General features: G+C 36.3%; 1 protein-coding gene across 27 annotated transcripts in view; it reads right to left on the reverse strand.

Annotated features, from left to right (window-relative positions):
• Positions 1-16,835, reverse strand: part of RANBP2 (RAN binding protein 2) — a 61,495-nt gene that overhangs the window by 7,198 nt on the left and 37,462 nt on the right. For 8 of the 27 annotated variants that reach the window (XM_054244690.2, XM_035271837.3, XM_054244688.2 and 5 more), the window contains 8 exons: positions 14,965-15,059; positions 8,765-13,916; positions 7,822-7,899; positions 5,211-5,381; positions 4,507-4,599; positions 4,057-4,235; positions 1,452-1,656; positions 139-240 (listed from right to left, as the gene is read on the reverse strand). In XM_054244690.2, the coding sequence (XP_054100665.1) occupies positions 139-240; positions 1,452-1,656; positions 4,057-4,235; positions 4,507-4,599; positions 5,211-5,381; positions 7,822-7,899; positions 8,765-13,916; positions 14,965-15,059 (6,075 nt within the window). The remainder of the gene's footprint in view (positions 1-138; positions 241-1,451; positions 1,657-4,056; positions 4,236-4,506; positions 4,600-5,210; positions 5,382-7,821; positions 7,900-8,764; positions 13,917-14,964; positions 15,060-16,835) is intronic. The other 19 variants (XM_078348894.1, XM_054244694.2, XM_035271839.3 and 16 more) reach the window with 7 other exon arrangements.

The raw sequence follows: 16,835 nt of genomic DNA on the forward strand, positions 1-16,835 counted from the left end.
CATTATTAAAATACTAAATGAACTGAGGGGTAAGGGAAGAAACTTCTAACTTAGTTACATACTGCAACAAAAAACTAGTTTTTCAGTTGTGCTTGATTCTGTAACAATGTTATTAAAAATTTCTCCTCTTGATCTTACCCTTAGAACCAAAAGCAAAATCTCCAGAATTACTGGAAGCCAAGTCTGCAAATGAGAGCCCTGTGCTACTTCCAAATCCAAATGAAACTATTTTTCTTTCCCCTGGCAAAAGAAAAAGAACAATTTATTATTTCATTTGTACTGAATATCAAAGCTTTACCCAGGACCTAGAGAGAATATTAGAACCTTCTATACTCTAGGATGAGAGGAGTTATTTAAATTCTGGCAAGTTACAAAATATATCCAATTCTGAGCTTCTTCAGTATTACTAATTTTACCAGAGCTATTCACAAAGAATAGTACAATATTACACCAAATGCATGCCAAAAATTATTTTTTATAAATAAGATGTAGAGCTATCTATTCTAAGCCAGATATTAAACTAGTTTCTGCTCTGTGGAACTTACTATACTCTAAAACAAGCATTCACTCAAAGGCAGGGTTTTAGGAAACATCTGCATAAAAGCTTTTTGTGTTCTGTGGTATAAATAAGCTCATAAAAACCAAATGTCTCATTTCCATTTGATCATAAGGACTTTTGGAGTCTTGTCTTAATTCTGCTAATGTGTAGCTGCATGATATCTGAAAGCTCCATGCCTTATTTTCCTCATCTGAGAATGTATTAGGTTTTAGGTATGAAGTCATCTTCCTCTTTTAGCATATTAAGACCCTCAAGTACCTATAAATTTAATATTTGTGACATTAAAGGCTATTTTTTTTAAAAAAAAGGTAATGTAGATAATGTACACAAAGCAATACAACTTAAACTTCCCAATTCCATCTGCAGAATTGAAATGAAAAAGGAGAAAGCAATAGCAAATATGTTGCTATAACTGAATAATTAATTTAGCAAGCTTTTAAACTATTAGAGAAAATAAGAAACATTTAGGTAGTACCATAAAACTTTTTAAAATCCCTATTATAATATTTCTATAATTTCTTTGTAATTAAAACACTCTAAATGTGCTTGAGTGATAATATAATTCAAACAATATTCAAATGAAAACACTACCACAAAGGAAATTACATGTAAGCATACTATTGTCTTTTAAACTCAGGAAAATAGGTCAGAGTCATAATCCTTTGTATTCCCTAATAACCACAAGTCTAATGACAAAACACATTTATCATCTTCGTTGACAAGACAGCACAATTTTTCTGATTATTATTACTACTAATAAGATGCCCCTTTATACACATCAAAAATTTTTTTAAAGGGAGTTTTCAGGATCTGCCTTTAAAAGTCTATCTTCTCAAATATAAATATAAGGTGTCCCTTATGTAATGCATGATAAACATAAATCAAGTTTTACCTTGGCTTGTAGAATCTGTATCAAGTTCCTTTCTAGTTGACAAATCTACAGGTTTGTCCATAGTTTCAGAGGAAGTAGGTGGTGAACTAATGGATTTGGTAATAGAATCAGGTTCTTCAGATTTACAGAAAGAAGGTACCGTCACGTCAGTCCCACCTATATATACACTGTCAGTTGTGCTAGTTATTTCTTCTGTCTGAGATTTCTGCAAAGGGAAGTCACAAAACACTATGCGATTTAAATACTGATTTACAAAAATGATTATATAATCTGTTTCAAACGGAACTGAGAACTTGGACTTCTGGAGAAGACAGAATAAACACACTTCACCCTATCGCTCCTCAAAACCTATAAACTAGATGCCTAGACTGAAACATAAACAGCAACTCTCTAAGAAGCCTTGGAAAGGCAGATAAAAGAAGGAAGAATAAGGATCTTGAGATCAGAGAGAGAATCTGATGTTAAGATCCACATGGAGTTTTTCTGCCATTCCTATAACCCAGCCTAGGGTGCTAGAGCAGCCAAAAAAACTGGAACTGCCAATGGCAAAATGTCAACATAAAAAGAGGCTCTACTTTCTTCTCAAGTGCAAGTGAAACATTCACCAAAACAGATCTCACAAAATTTGTAAGAACTGAACCATAAAGGAATTAAACTAGAAATCAATAACAGAATGATATATACAAAAGGAAAATCACCAAATATATGGAAATGGTATAGTAGCATCTAATGCACAGATTAAAAGGAATGTCTCAAGGAAAATAAGAAAATATTTCCAACTTCATAAGAGAGAAAATACCACATATTAAAACTTGTCAGTTGCACCTAGAAAGTGCTTAGAAGAAAACTTATAGTATTGAATACTTATATGAGAAATAAAGAATGATCTTAAATCCGTAATTTAAGTTTGTTTTAAATGAAGAATCTCTGCTGGGCACAGTGGCTCATGCCTGTAATCCCAGTACTTTGGGAGGCCAAGACAGGAGGATCACTTGAGGTCAGGAATTCAAGACCAGCCTGAGCAACGTAGTGGAACCCCCTCTCTACTAAAAATACAAAAATTAGCCAGGCGTGGTAGCGAGCGCCCATAATCCCACCTACTCGGGTGGCTGAGACACAAGAATCGCTTGAACCTAGGAGGCGCAGTTTGCAGTGAGCTGAGATCATGCCACTGCACTCCAGCCTGGGAGACAGCAAGATTCTGTCTCAAAAGAAAACGAAAAAAGAGCAAAATAAACCCAAGGCAAGACGGAAAAAATAAAGATGAGAAATCAATAGTATTTTCAAAACCTAAGAAAACTCCAGACACAGTTTCATTGGTGAAAAGTGCTCAAACATTTAAAGGAAAATGGCACCAATTCAACACTCCCTCTTCCAGAAAACAGCAATACAGAAAAGACTTCTCAATTCATTTTATGATAATAGCATTACCATTTTTTAAAGAGGCTAATGTTGTCTAGGCTGGAGAGCAGTTGCTATACACAGTGCACTGCAGCCTGGAACTCCTAGACTCTGGAGCAATTCTCCTATTCAGCTTCCCAAATAGCTGGGACTACCCATACATATCACTGAGCCCAACCAGCTTTATTCTTACACAGAAACCAAAGACAGTATCAGACAACTACGAGTTCCTAATAAATACAAATCCAAAAATTTATAATAAGATATATACAAATTGAATGCAACCATTTATCAAAATTATACTATGACAAAGTGAAGTTTACCCTGGAATGCAAAAGTTAGTTTTCTGAACATTTGAAAATGCAATGTCATTCACAGATTTAATAAAAAGAATCACATGACTACATCAATAATTAAAAAGTTTTGGCAAAATTCAACATTCATTTAAGGTAAAAATGTTAGGTGATGATGTATCAGTGTAGATTCATCAACTGTAACAAACGTATAATCTTTTCTTTCCGTAGAAATTTTAGAATTCACTTGTGTATATCCATAAAGAATTCCTGGAGGGGTTTTGGTTGGTATTGTGTTAAATCTATAGATCAATTTTGGAAAATTGATATTCTAATTATTTTGAGTGTTCCAATCCAAGAACAGTATGCCTTTCCATTTATTGGATTTTTTTAAATTTCATCAGTGTTTTGTAGCTTTTGGCACATAGCCCCTGTGTAGAACAAAATTAAAATTCCTTCTTTCCTGGCCATAGCTGATTGTTCTAGACCCCTAAACCCATTTAGTAGCCACAACCTATTATTACTATTTGGTAAGAACATTCTAGGTCGGGCCCGGTGGCTCACGCCTATAATCCCAGCATTCTGGGAGGCCAAGGAGGATGGATCACCTGAGGTCCGGAGTTCAAGACCAGCATGGACAACATGGTGAAACCCTGTCTCTACTAAAAATACAAAATTTAGCCCGTGTGGTGGTGGGCACCTGTAATCCCAACTACTCAGGAGGCCAAGGCAGGAGATCTGCTTGAATCTGGGAGGTGGAGGTTGCAGTAAGCCAACAGATGCGCTCCTGCCTGGGCAACGAGAGCAAAATTCTGTCTCAAAAATAAATAAATGAGTAAGAACATTCTCAAGTTTATTGCACCAACAAAGGCAATGGAACTAAAAGAAAAGTTTAATAGACATGCTCTTACTTGAGCATCCTGAACTTTTTGAAGCTCTGACTGAAAGTCTTCCCCATTTCCATTGTCTTCATCAGTACCACTACAGACTCCACAAAAAAATGTAGATGGAAGTTTTAACTTATCTGCTTTTACCTTCTCTTCAACTGTTGGTTTCTTTTCCCAAACAATAATACATTCTTTTTCATTATCTGAAAAATGGGTACAACAACACAAGCAAATGAAATTAGATGAAGCCCAACTTCTCTGCAACAATGGTAGTCATCAATGTAATCCACAGACCCAGGTAACAAGACCTGTATGTGCTAATGAAGAACAAGGACCGCCCAGGAAACAGTATTTTTCACCTAATGTTAAGTATTTTAAATCACCATGGGCATAGTAAAATTGATAATTAATATCAGACTGGGTTATTCCTTCTAAATAGAAGACAAACATAAATGTCCTTTAAACTTAACATACCTGCTGTATTTTCTTCCAATGGTCTACATTTTTCTGAGCCATCCAAATACAGTTTTCCATTAAGTTTCTTGACAGCTGTTTCGAAATCTTCATCTTAAAATACAATTGATTAAAACAATTTCTAGTTAATTTGGGGGGGGTTCCTAGTTTAGGGACTATCTCCAACTTCACCCTCTCTCTCTCTCTCATTTGAATTGTAGCCAATTTTATATCCTTAATAGTTCTCTTACTGCTAGAGCTTTAGCTCAACCTCTCATCATGTTTAAACTGCTCTACTATCATTTTAGCTCATCTTCCAATCCCCTTGTCCCCTAAACCTATCCTGTACACCACTGTCCAGCTGATTCTATTGAGACTTTAACTGCCCAGCTGAAAAACTATATGGCATACAAAGTTTTCCATTATAACCTTATCTGCCTTATCTCTCTCTTCCATCTATTTAGGACTACAGCAAAATTATGATTACTTTAAACCCCTCAAAACACATGCCTGGCACATTAGCCATCCAAAAAATGCTTGCTTAATGATTACAGTCCTTTTGATCATTATATCCATTGACTATTTACCCATACACTTAGGGTAAATATCTACCTATAAGGATATTAGTGATAAGTTCTAAGAGGCAGGCTTAAAATAATTAAACTATACTCCCAATTTTACTAAGATTAGTGGGAACAGAGTGTTTTTAAAATAACAAGTTTTACCATCCTCCTCTTCTTCACTAACATAATCTGGTCTATTCTTGTAGCAGAAGAAAGTTGGAGGAAGTTTAAGTTTGGTTGCAAGGGCTTTCTGCTCAGCAGTTGGAGTTAGTTCATATACAATGAGAACATCATCATCTGAGGGAAGATCTTCAGGTTTTTTCTTCTCTTTTACTGTAATACCATCCAAAAAAAAATTGACAAAGATAAGGTATTCAGAATTCACATTAATACTCTAACTTAAAATAAAAACCATGAAACTTATCCATAGGTTAAAACATCATACTGATAAAAGTACATATACTTTGATGCAGACAGAGATGTACGATAATCATTAGCATCCTGATAGAGTATTCTACCAAAAACCCTTAGTAAACACAGAAGCTATTTAAAACCAAAGAAAACAAAAAAATCGTGTTTACTTAATAGTCACTGAAAAGAGTTACTACTAATTTCTAGAATTTAAAAAGCTATTTTTTAAAGTGCTGCCTAACTATACTTAGCATACAATAATTTACCAAAATATCCATGCATATGCAGCAACTGAAAAAAAAAACCTTAAAACATAAGCACGTATTAGTAGACATATGAAACTAATCCAAAGCCAACTGTGATTAGTTCCTGTAAGGAAAGTTAACAATTGCCAAGAATGGAAGAGGACTAGACTTACATCTAGTTTGCCTACACCCAAAAACTGTTACTCTATGGGTAACAAACACTATAAAATCTAAGACCATTCATACGGCTGAAAACAACCCATCCCCAGTCACCATCAATGCAAACGGCAAAAAAATCAGAAGGAGAATAAACTTCTATATGCAACCTGTTCTGATCTATTAATGTAAAGAAGAATTTCTGGCTAAAGAGATTTAATAAAGTAAGCTGGTTATTAAGCATCCCATGTATACCAACTGGTGACAGGGTAACATTCTGAGAGCTATACTGTCCAATATGGTAGCCTAGTCACATTCTATTAAAACCTCACAAAGTGGCTAGCCCAAATCAAGACGTGCTAACTAACACTAAGTGTAAACACACACACTGGATGTTGAAGACTTGGTGAAAAACAATAATGTAAAATACCTTATTAATTTTTATATTAATTAGAAGTTAAAATGATACTCTGGACATAAGGAGTTAAATAAACTATTATTAATAAGATTACTTTCATCTGTTTCCCTTTTTAACTGTTCCTTTTCATTCTTTTTAGAATGGTTACCAGAAAAATTATGTTTTTTTAAGAGATGCAGTTTTGCTCTGTCACCCAGAGCTAGACTGCAGTGATGTGATCATAATTCACTAAGGCCTGGAACTTGTGGGCTCAAGTGATCCCTCTGCCTCAGCCTCCCAACTATCTGGGACTATAGGCACAAGCCACTGCACCTGAATGAAAATTTTAAAATATATACACAGGTTACATTTTATTTCTCTTGAATGACACTGCTCTGGAAAACCATTGCCCTTCCTTTTACAATGTTAAATTTGTCCTTCTTCTTTATAAACAAAAACACAGTATCATTTCCTAGCTAGGAGAAATAAAAGTACACCATAAGATACATATTCTTGTTCCTCTTCTGCTATTACTCAGTAAAGACAGCTTGGGTAAATCAGAGAGCCTCTCTTGCCCTCAGTTTATTCATGTCTGAAGTCTTCATTTCTAAGGTCCCTTGGGACAATGACATTATCAGATTCAAAACAGAGTAGGGCTCTTTGTTCTACAGTAGTGTACAGACACATTCGCTCTTAGGTCAGGGATTCTTAATCTAGAGCTCACAGAAACTGTATGCAACTATACATCCACTTTTAAGTTCACACTTTTCACATTTCTCAAAGACTGTATCTTTAAAAATAAAAGATTAAGAGCTGCCTTAGCTAGTAATAAAACTGATACATTTAAAAAAAAAAAAACAGAGACTGTTACCTAATCATTGTACTTGTTTGACATGGCTAAGATGTGTTACTGGTCACTAATGGTAAGATCTCACTTCCCTAACCTTGTTCTTGAAGGCCTTCAACAGATCCTACTTCTTGTTCCACTCTAGTAGCAACACTTCTAAAAATGATCTGTGCAACATACATAATATACAAGCTGTAGAATTGTGGCTGTCAAAAATGAGGTCCATTTTCAAATACAACATTAACCATGCACAAAAGAACAGCCCTACAGGGACACTCTTTCATATTGTATACATGCTGTTGCCACTACATTTGACTACTGGCAGACATTAGTGGCTAAAGATAAAAGTTAGATAAAACATAGGTCTTCATTGAGCAGACTTGAAATAACAGCAATGAAGTACAAATCAGCATCTTCATTGAGCAGACTTAAAATAACAGAGCAATGAAGTACAAATCAGCATCTTCATTGAGCAGACTTGAAATAACAGAGCAATGAAGTATAAAGCAGCATCTGAGAACATTTAAAAAACCAACCAACATTAAAGGGTGTCATGGCACCAGTCAAAAGGTACTTTACTTAAAGTGGCATTCTCTAACATGCATGCTGTAGTGTTAAGTACTTAATTTCACACAGCCACAGTTATTAATACTTTGCTAAGGGCTACCAGCTTCTAAAAACTGCTGTTATCTCATACTGAGAATGCTAGTTCTATACCTTTGCTCTCAGGCTGTGAGGGAGGGGTGCTAGTCCAAAAGGCCATGGGATTAGATTTAAAAAGGCTAAAATTAAATCCTAGAAAATAAAGAATATTTCATTTTTTTAACATTTTGGGAAACAAAATGAATATGCTTATAAAACACAAAAAGCCAGAGTCCCTCAATTTATACCGCCAATCTGTTTGTCTTACATGTTCATTTATCCCTGTAGTTTCATTCTTTGCTCAGTTAGTAAATGAGCAAGACTAACATACAACATATAAAATGAGAACATCTCAATACCATGTTCTTTGTTCTTTGGAGACAAAGTCTCGCTCTGTCACCCAGTCAGGCTGGAATGCAGTAGCATGATCTCAGCTCACTGCTACCTCCATCTCTGTGCTCAAGCAATCCTTCTGCCTCAGCCTCCTGAATAGCTGCAATTACAGGTATGCACCACCTTGTCTGGCTAATTTTTATATTTTCAGTAAAACAGGGTTTCACCATGTTGGCCAGGCTGGTCTCGAACTCCTGAGCTCAAGTAATGTACCCACCTTGGCCCCCCAAAGTGCTGGGATTATAGGTGCGAGACACCATGCCCGGCCTCAGTATCATGTTTTCTGGTGACAAAACAAACTGAATGAATGAAAAGAAACACTTTAAAAAAAAAACTCATGTTAATGCACATGATTCAATCATGAGTCCATATACTGTACTGAGTTCTTTTGCTCTGCCCTAGCATGACAGAAGTACCTTCCAGTTACTGAAATTTCTTAAATTAAGTTCTGTTGCTCTTTGAACCCTCGCAGTGAACTTATTAAAGGAGAAAAAAAATTGCTCAAATATTTTTGAGGTGTTCATAAAGTACCATTTACATCCCAACATTAGTACCCTACAAGAGTCTGCATCAAACTAAACATTAAAACAAAAGCTGTACTTAGCTTTAACAACAAAGTACTTACCCTTTTCTGGTATTTTAAATGTGGAATTAATTGAAGATTCTTCCGTTGGAAAGGAAGCAAAGAGATTTTTGACTTTGCTATCTGAAGACTGTTTGATATCAGAGTTCTTTGACAATTCACATTTGTTAGGTTGTCCTTTTCTTTCAGGTCCACTCTGGGCTACTGAACTATTTTCGCTATTGTTACTTTTCAAAGGTGCATTAAAACTAAATCCAAACAAAGACCCAGTGGCTGAACTGTTGCCAAATGCAAATGGTTTTGATTTTTCACTACTAAAAATGCTTTTAACAGACTCTGAACCAAATACGAACTTTGGAGGAGAAACCACTGCTTTTGTTGTTGTTTCAGATGTGCTAGACACTTCAACTTCTGAAGTTGCATCTGCTACATCATCACCCTGAATTACATCTGTCCTCTCTCTTGTGGTTTCTTCTAACACAGCTACAGCAATTTTGCCACATGGTGACTCTCTGGGAGTGCTTGACCGAGAAACATGAGGTATTATTAAAGAATCTTTTTCTTGGGCTGTTTTTGCTTCATCAAAAATTTTCTTAAATGAGTCTGCAACATCCTGTAGTTTAAAACGGACAGCTAAAAGCTCTACTTTTCTTTCTCCATCTGCAAAATCACATGCAGTCCACACCCATACTCTTTCTGTCCCTTTCATATTTTGCAAGGTCATGTCTGGAGTTATTCTGTGATTGGCACAAAGTTTTAATACCTGGTCTCTTCTCATCACTATACGAACTTGCTTATTATCATAATTCTGTAAAATTTTTATATCACCAATGCCCCTTTCTTTCCATTGACCAACATCTTTATCATATCTGTAGAGTTTTGCCCTGTGACTAAAAACAACTTGCTCATTTTCCTCACCACTGGATACTTCAACTAGATCAGGTAATGGAACAACAGGTTCAAAGTACTGTCCATCTCTCTCTTCTTCTTGAGTAACATCAGATTCTTCATCAGTGCCAACTGAAGTCCCACTCTGATTCAACTTGGCAGGAGACTTAGATGGACTCAAAGCAGATTTAAAACTGAAGTTAAATCCTGTTGTTGACTCACCAAAGCGGAAGAGATTTTTTCTCACCGGGCTACTGGCCAATGGGGAAGCATGTACTGAGCTACTACTAACACTATCATCCAAAGCGTCTTCCCTTAAATCATAGTTATCCCATTCTAATGTGGGCCCAGTGTTTTCAAGATTGGGTTTTATTGTTGTGTCTGAGGTACTGGTTGCACCTGTATCTAAACTCGTATTCTCTTCCTCGGTGACTTTTGTTTGATCATTTGTCAAAACTGTTTTGAAATCTTTCAGTCCACTCTTCATTTCTTCAGCTCTCTGTATTAACTTGGCAGCTCTGCCAGTATCTACTAGTTTATGGGGAGTTTGAAGTGGTATATCTAATAGAAGCCGCTGGCATTCCTCAAATTTCTGCTTGAATTCTTCAGCCAGCTCTGGTGTTTTAAACTTTGCTGCCAACTGCTCCAGTTTGGCATCACCATCAGAGAAATCACTGGCTAACCACATCCATGCTCTATCTGATCCAGAAAGAGGCTTCAGGTTCATCGTAGTTGTTATCCAATGATTAGCACACACTTTTAATACTTGCTCTCTTCGCATCAGCATTCTTAGTTTGCCATTGACTTCATTTTTGAGAATTTTTAAATTCCCCAAGCCCCTTTCTTTCCACTGACTTATCTCAGCATCAAATCTAAATAGTTTTACCCGCTGTGAATATAGAACTTTTTCATCTTCTTCTCCTGTTACAAGTTCTACTTTTTCAGGCATTTGAACTACTGGTTCAAAATGAATGTCATCGCTATCTTCAGTCTTATAGGCATCATCATCTTTCTCAAAGTCACCTGAAGTGTTTGCTTTATCAGACATTTTACCACACTGTGATGAGAATAATTTTTCTCCAGCACCTGAAAATTCCTTGAAATTGGGGTCTTTTTTGCCAAACTGAAATCCTTCTCCTGAAGTTGATTTTGCAAGATCTGCAAATGTAAAAGTACTACTTGTTTGGCCAAAAATCACACTACCATTCTTCTGGCCACTAATATCCTGAGCCTGGCAGCCGCTATCATTTTCAAGAGGCTTTTCACTTTTGTTTTCTTGATTTCCTGATTCCAAAATGCCAAATTTAAATCCATCAGCAGACACAGGGATGGAAAATCCTTCTTTGGCTGATTTAACTTCTGTATTAGAAGAACCCTGAAACATAAACGAAGGTGAATTTTCTTGATCTGCATGTCCAAATTTGAATCCTTGCTCTATACTGCCAAATTTAAAACCTTTTTCTGAGAAATTACTTTTAAATCCTATTCCCACCTGACTTCCAGAAGAGTCATGCAACTTCATCTCTGAGCCCAATGTGAAAGCAGAAGGAGCTTCTGCAATAGGTTTATGAGTTGATTTAGAAGCATCACAAGCCACACATTTTAAGGAAGCATTCTCATTTTGTACATGACAAACGCTACAATCCCACTGTCCTTCTTTCTTGATGAACATTCCTTCGAATCCACTCTTTGGAGCCCTGCTTGTCTCCAAAGCGGCAGGTGTTGAAATTGCATTCGTTGTTTGATTTTGTTTACTTGGATTCTGACAAGCAATACATTTGGCAGCACTGTCTTCATTTCTTACTAAGCACACACTGCAATCCCACTGTCCTTCCTTCTTAAGGAACATGCTCTCAAATCCAATCTTTGGAGCCTTGCTTGTCTCCAAAGAGGCAGGTGTTGGAGTTGCAGAAGTAGGTTGGTTTTGTTTACTTGGATTCTCACAAGCAATACATTTGGTAGCACTGGCTTCATTTCTTACTAAACACACACTGCAATCCCACTGTCCTTCCTTCATAGTGAACATTCCCTCAAATCCGCTCGTTAGAGCGCTGCTTGTCTCCAAAGAGGCTGGTGGAGTTGCAGAAGTAGGTTGATTTTGTTTACTTGGATTCTGACAAGCAATACATTCAGTAGCACTGGCTTCATTTCTTACTGAGCACACATGGCAATCCCACTGTCCTTCCTTCTTAGTGAACATTCCCTCAAATCCGCTCTTTGGAGCCTTGCTTGTCTCTGAAGTACCAAACTTAAAAGAGGCAGGAGCTGGAATAGAAGTAGATGAACTTGGTTTACCTGGATTCTGACAAGCAACACATCTTGTAGCATTTGCTTCATTTCGCACTAAGCATGAACTGCAATCCCACTGTCCTTCCTTCTTAGCAAACATGTCCTCAAACCCACTCTTTGGAGTTTTACTTGTCTCTGAAGTACCAAATTTAAAAGAAGCAGATGTTGAAACAGAAGTAGCAGGTAGATTCTGTTTTCTTGGATTCTGACAAGCAGCACATTTTGTATCGCTCCCCTCATTTTGTACCAAACATACACTGCAATTCCACTGTCCTTCCTTTGTAGAAAAAACAGATCTGAAATCACTGTTAACAGGCTTAGGAAGCTCTCCCTGGCCAAATTTAAAGGAAGCTTGATGAACAAATGAAGATCCACTTTTGTTAGCAGATTTTGTATTCTGACATGCAATGCACCTAGATACAGTGGGTTCATTTCTTACTAAACAAATACTACAATCCCAGTGACTTTCTTTCTTTGAAGTAATCAATGCAAATCGATCTTGAACATTCTCTGGGCCGGTTTTAGGAGTAAAAACAGTTTCACCTAATGGTGGACCAAGGAGCTCTTTATTGCTTGGGTTTAGATTTTGGCATGATACACATTTCTTTGCAGTTGCAGCATTCTTTAATGAGCAGCTGTTACAATGCCACCAAGACCCCTCTTTCTTTGCAACTTGAAATTCAAAATTCATGTTTCCAGCATCAGATTTGCAAATATCCTTAGTATCATAACTTGTGGGTTCTTTTACAATTCTGATAGCCTGATTTGGTGCTGTGGTTACATTTGTTCCTGAGGCTTTCAAAATGCTTTGGGCTTCTTCGAACTTGCACTTAAAAAGTGCTGCTTCCTCAAGAGTTTTAAACCTAATAGCAAGTTGTTCTGGTTTTGGCAACTCATCTGCATAATCAAGGGCATGCCATACAAAAGATCTGTCTGATGCAGCATTTGGTGTCAACTTCATATCTGGACTGATGTAATGGTTTGCACAGATTTTCAATACTTGCTCTCGTCTCATCAGAAGGCGAATTTTACCAGATGTTTTATGCCTCAGTATTTTCACATTGCCAATCCCACGTTCCTTCCATTCTTTGGATTCTCCATCAAAACGGAACAATTTCGCACGGTTGCAAAAGAATTCTTCTTCATCTTCCTCACCAGTTTTTACTTCTATCTTATCAGGAAGAGGTACTACAGGCTCAAAGTGAGGACCGTCATCATCATCATCCCCATGGGCACTTCCTCCATCTGCCTCATGATTCTTGTTTGCTATCTCTGCAGTGGGTGTTCCAAATACTGATTTCCCCGGACCATGAAAAGTAAACATATCATCACTTCGCCGAAAAACAGAATTCTTTTGCTGATTTGGCCCCATGTTTTCTGTAAATGAAATTCCAGACTTATTTTTGCTTCCAAAATTGAATGTATTTCGAGGTCCAGTGGTTTGACCACCAGGAATTGGTTTGGGTCCACTATAGCCATCTCCTTGCAAAGGTTTATCTGAAGTGAGGAGACCCAAAAGGCTTTCACTGTTACTATAAGCTGCAGGAGGAGGCTGTGTCACAACCTGTGGTGAGGAAAACGTGAAGTCACCATCATTTGATTTGAAATTTGAGTTAAATTTAAAAGGAGTTGGCTGTGTTGCATGTGCTGGTGTTGTCAAAGATGGCCTTATTCCTTCACCCGGCATGGGCTGAACAAAATTAGTTTTCCCAAATTCTATAACCTTAGATTCTGCAGATCTTGAAGCATGAGCTGCAACTGGAGGTTTTGTGAAATATCCTGGTTCTGGCAAAGGTGGATTTGTGCTTGTCTGTTGAACATTGTAATTAAAGTAATCATCACTCCTGGGCGACAGAATTCCTGTTGCAGGAGACTCAAAACGCAATGCAGGAGGACCATACATCTCCTGAGAGAACATACAAGCAGATGAGCTTTGCACTGGTGGTGTGTGCATCTGTTGCGAATACGCATAAATATGCTGTTGGGGTGGAAGCCTATTCATGCCATAGACTGGACCCTAAAAGACAGAAAGTTAAAACATTTTGTAGATGGTCTATAAAACTACAGATAACCAAATACGAACCAATTTTCACAAACTTCAAACAAATATTAAGTGAAGAAGATATCATTAGGGTATGCAGTATATCATTAACCCATTTATGGCATTGGTTGCAAATTTTTTGTGTGAAAAAATCAGACCTTGGCAATGACCTTGAGCAGTAGAATATAAATAACCCCCGCAAGCTTAGCATTCCAATAACGGAACACTAGGTATACGTGGGTTAAGAGAAAGCCACATTACTACAAAGATACTTGCATATATACTTGGCGTATGCCAAAAATTACACTATCTTAAAATATATAACTAAAGTCACAAAATAAATACCTTCTTCATTCCTAAACAATCAAATGATGCTAACAATAATGATGATGATGATGCAGATGATGATTAACATTTATTGAGCATTTATTAATGTGCCAGCTGGGCACTGTTCTAAGCACTTAACATATATTATCTCATTTTAATATCCTCAAAAACCCTATGAATTAAAGGTACTACTATTATCCTCATTTTACATATGAGGCAACTGATGCATTGAGAGGTGAAGAAACTTGCTTGTGGTCAAAATAAGCAGAAGAGCAAGGGTCTAAATACACTCCAACTCCCTGTCCTCAAAGTTGCCACATTCAACTACCACTGTAATACTGAGTCTTCAATCAATTGTTATATATATAGCTGTATAAGGCCTGAAAGTACTTATCACATATTGGGATAGCAAGGGTATTACAGTTCTATTTCTGTTAAAACAGAATGATGAAGGATCCACCACCACCAGCACCACCACTCCCATTTTTAAAATAGTCTAAATATTCACACTTATTTTAACACAAAAATAAGGTGACTAAGAAGTATAATTTCTGTATCTGGAGATAAATTTAAAATATCTACATCTTAAGGGACATAAAAGTTTTAATACTGAACTACTCTCTCAAATTTCTTTGAAGGAAGCCTAAACAATTTAAAAAGGAGATGCTTATAAATGTATAAATTATTCCTTTGTTACCTTTGTAGGAGTAACATTAGCTGCTGGTCTGAGAAGATACTGAGAATTATATGCTGGTGACTGACTATAATATACAGAAGGGCCAGTAGTTGCAACTAAAAAAAAAAAAGAAAATAAAGAAAACACTGTTAAAGTCTATACTACAGTTAAGACTATCTAGGCAAGAACTATAAATACAAAAACAATAGAAATTAAAGAAATATTTGACTACATAAATTTTATATTTCAGTACATCAAAATACATCAATAAAGTAGATTATCAAATGACAAACTAGAAAAAATTGCTAAATATGTCATGAAGAATAAAAGAATAGCATCACTGTGATCAACAAGAACTGCCTTCACAAGCAACAAAGAAGAAAGTAGTTGGTGCCTTTTCTACAAAAGATCAGTATGATGTGGAATTATGAAAATTCAGTCATAGAAAGGACGCAAGAAACCAAGATGCCATCTGATAGTCAATGCATTTGAAGTGGGCCTAGAAAATCCGCAGCATGACTGGATTGCATTTTGTAAACTAAAGCTTTACTAGGAATGTTCAGATCAAAAATCGCCTGACAAATTCATGGAAAGAATCTCACAAATAACACCAAATGTGTTCCTTGGCTTAAAATAAAAAGCACATCAACATTCATGCTGATGTGCAAACTATCTGCTCCATCTGTTTTGTGTGTTTTGCCAGGAAACCAAACAACTAGTAGGCACCCATGTTAACAGCAAAACTACCAACCGCCATTTGCTTGAACTGTTTTATGATAGTTTTAACAGAAAGCAACCAAAAGACCTTTATGCCTGTACATGGAAGAAGAAACAGAAATTGTGACAAGAGGTTCCAAAAAATTGCCTCTGGAAAACACCGAAAAAATCTGGCTAGACCTAAAAAAGGCTAGCCAGAGCCCAAGTTTGATTTTGGAGACATAACAGAGGTGAGGATAGCTATTTTGAAATTAATATGGGCAGGAAGCAGGCACAGAACACAGAACAAACTGACAGAAATAACCCAAGAATCTTAAGATCTTGCAAGATATCTGTGTGCATAAAAGCAAAAGGAAAAAATTTTAAAATAAAATTTTAAATTTAAAAAAAAGGAACTTAAAGTCTAAACTTTAAGTAGAGACTTTAATTGACTACTGATTCTAAACTGTGGGAGGAAAAAGTCTATAAAGAGCTCTAATAAATCTACTAAAAGTAATCTAATTTTTAATAACACTACATAATAGACAATTTAGGAAAGAAATGTAATAGGCCTCAAGGGCCATGTTTTTGAAGCGAGCCTTGAAAATCTGCAAAATGATAAGGTTGCATTGGGCAAACTCAAGCTATTATGAGAATGTTCAGGTCAAAAAAAATCACCTGATAAATTCATGCAAAGGATCTCAGAGAGAACACAACTGTGTTCACTGGCTTAAAAAAAAAAAATCACATCAACAAAACAAACTCTTCCCTATCTATTTTGTGAGTTTTATCAAGAAACCAAATATCTAGAAGGCACCCATGTTGATGGTAAAACTACTAACAGCCATTTGCATGAGCTGTTGAGCATGAGTAGTATTAAAAAGCTTAAAAATTATATCACTTTTGTTCCTAAAAATTGGTAAAGGATTAACTGTTAATGAGTTCATGGTATCCCATGACATGGAAGTATTGTAAATTCTGTTTCTTTATCAGCACTAGCAAAAGTGAAAAGATGGCACTATCAGATACTAGTGATAAGAGCATAAACTGAATTTTCAAAATACCCTACGAAACTAGGACAGTGTCCTAGAATTTTTAATGGCATAAACCAGAAACAACATAAATAAAGAAAGAGAATTTACAATACTTCCATGTGATGGGATACCATGAACTCATTAATATTCAAAAACACAAAT

This window comes from Callithrix jacchus, chromosome 14 (genome assembly GCF_049354715.1).
Source record: "Callithrix jacchus isolate 240 chromosome 14, calJac240_pri, whole genome shotgun sequence".
In the NCBI taxonomy this organism is placed as follows: domain Eukaryota; kingdom Metazoa; phylum Chordata; class Mammalia; order Primates; family Cebidae; genus Callithrix; species Callithrix jacchus.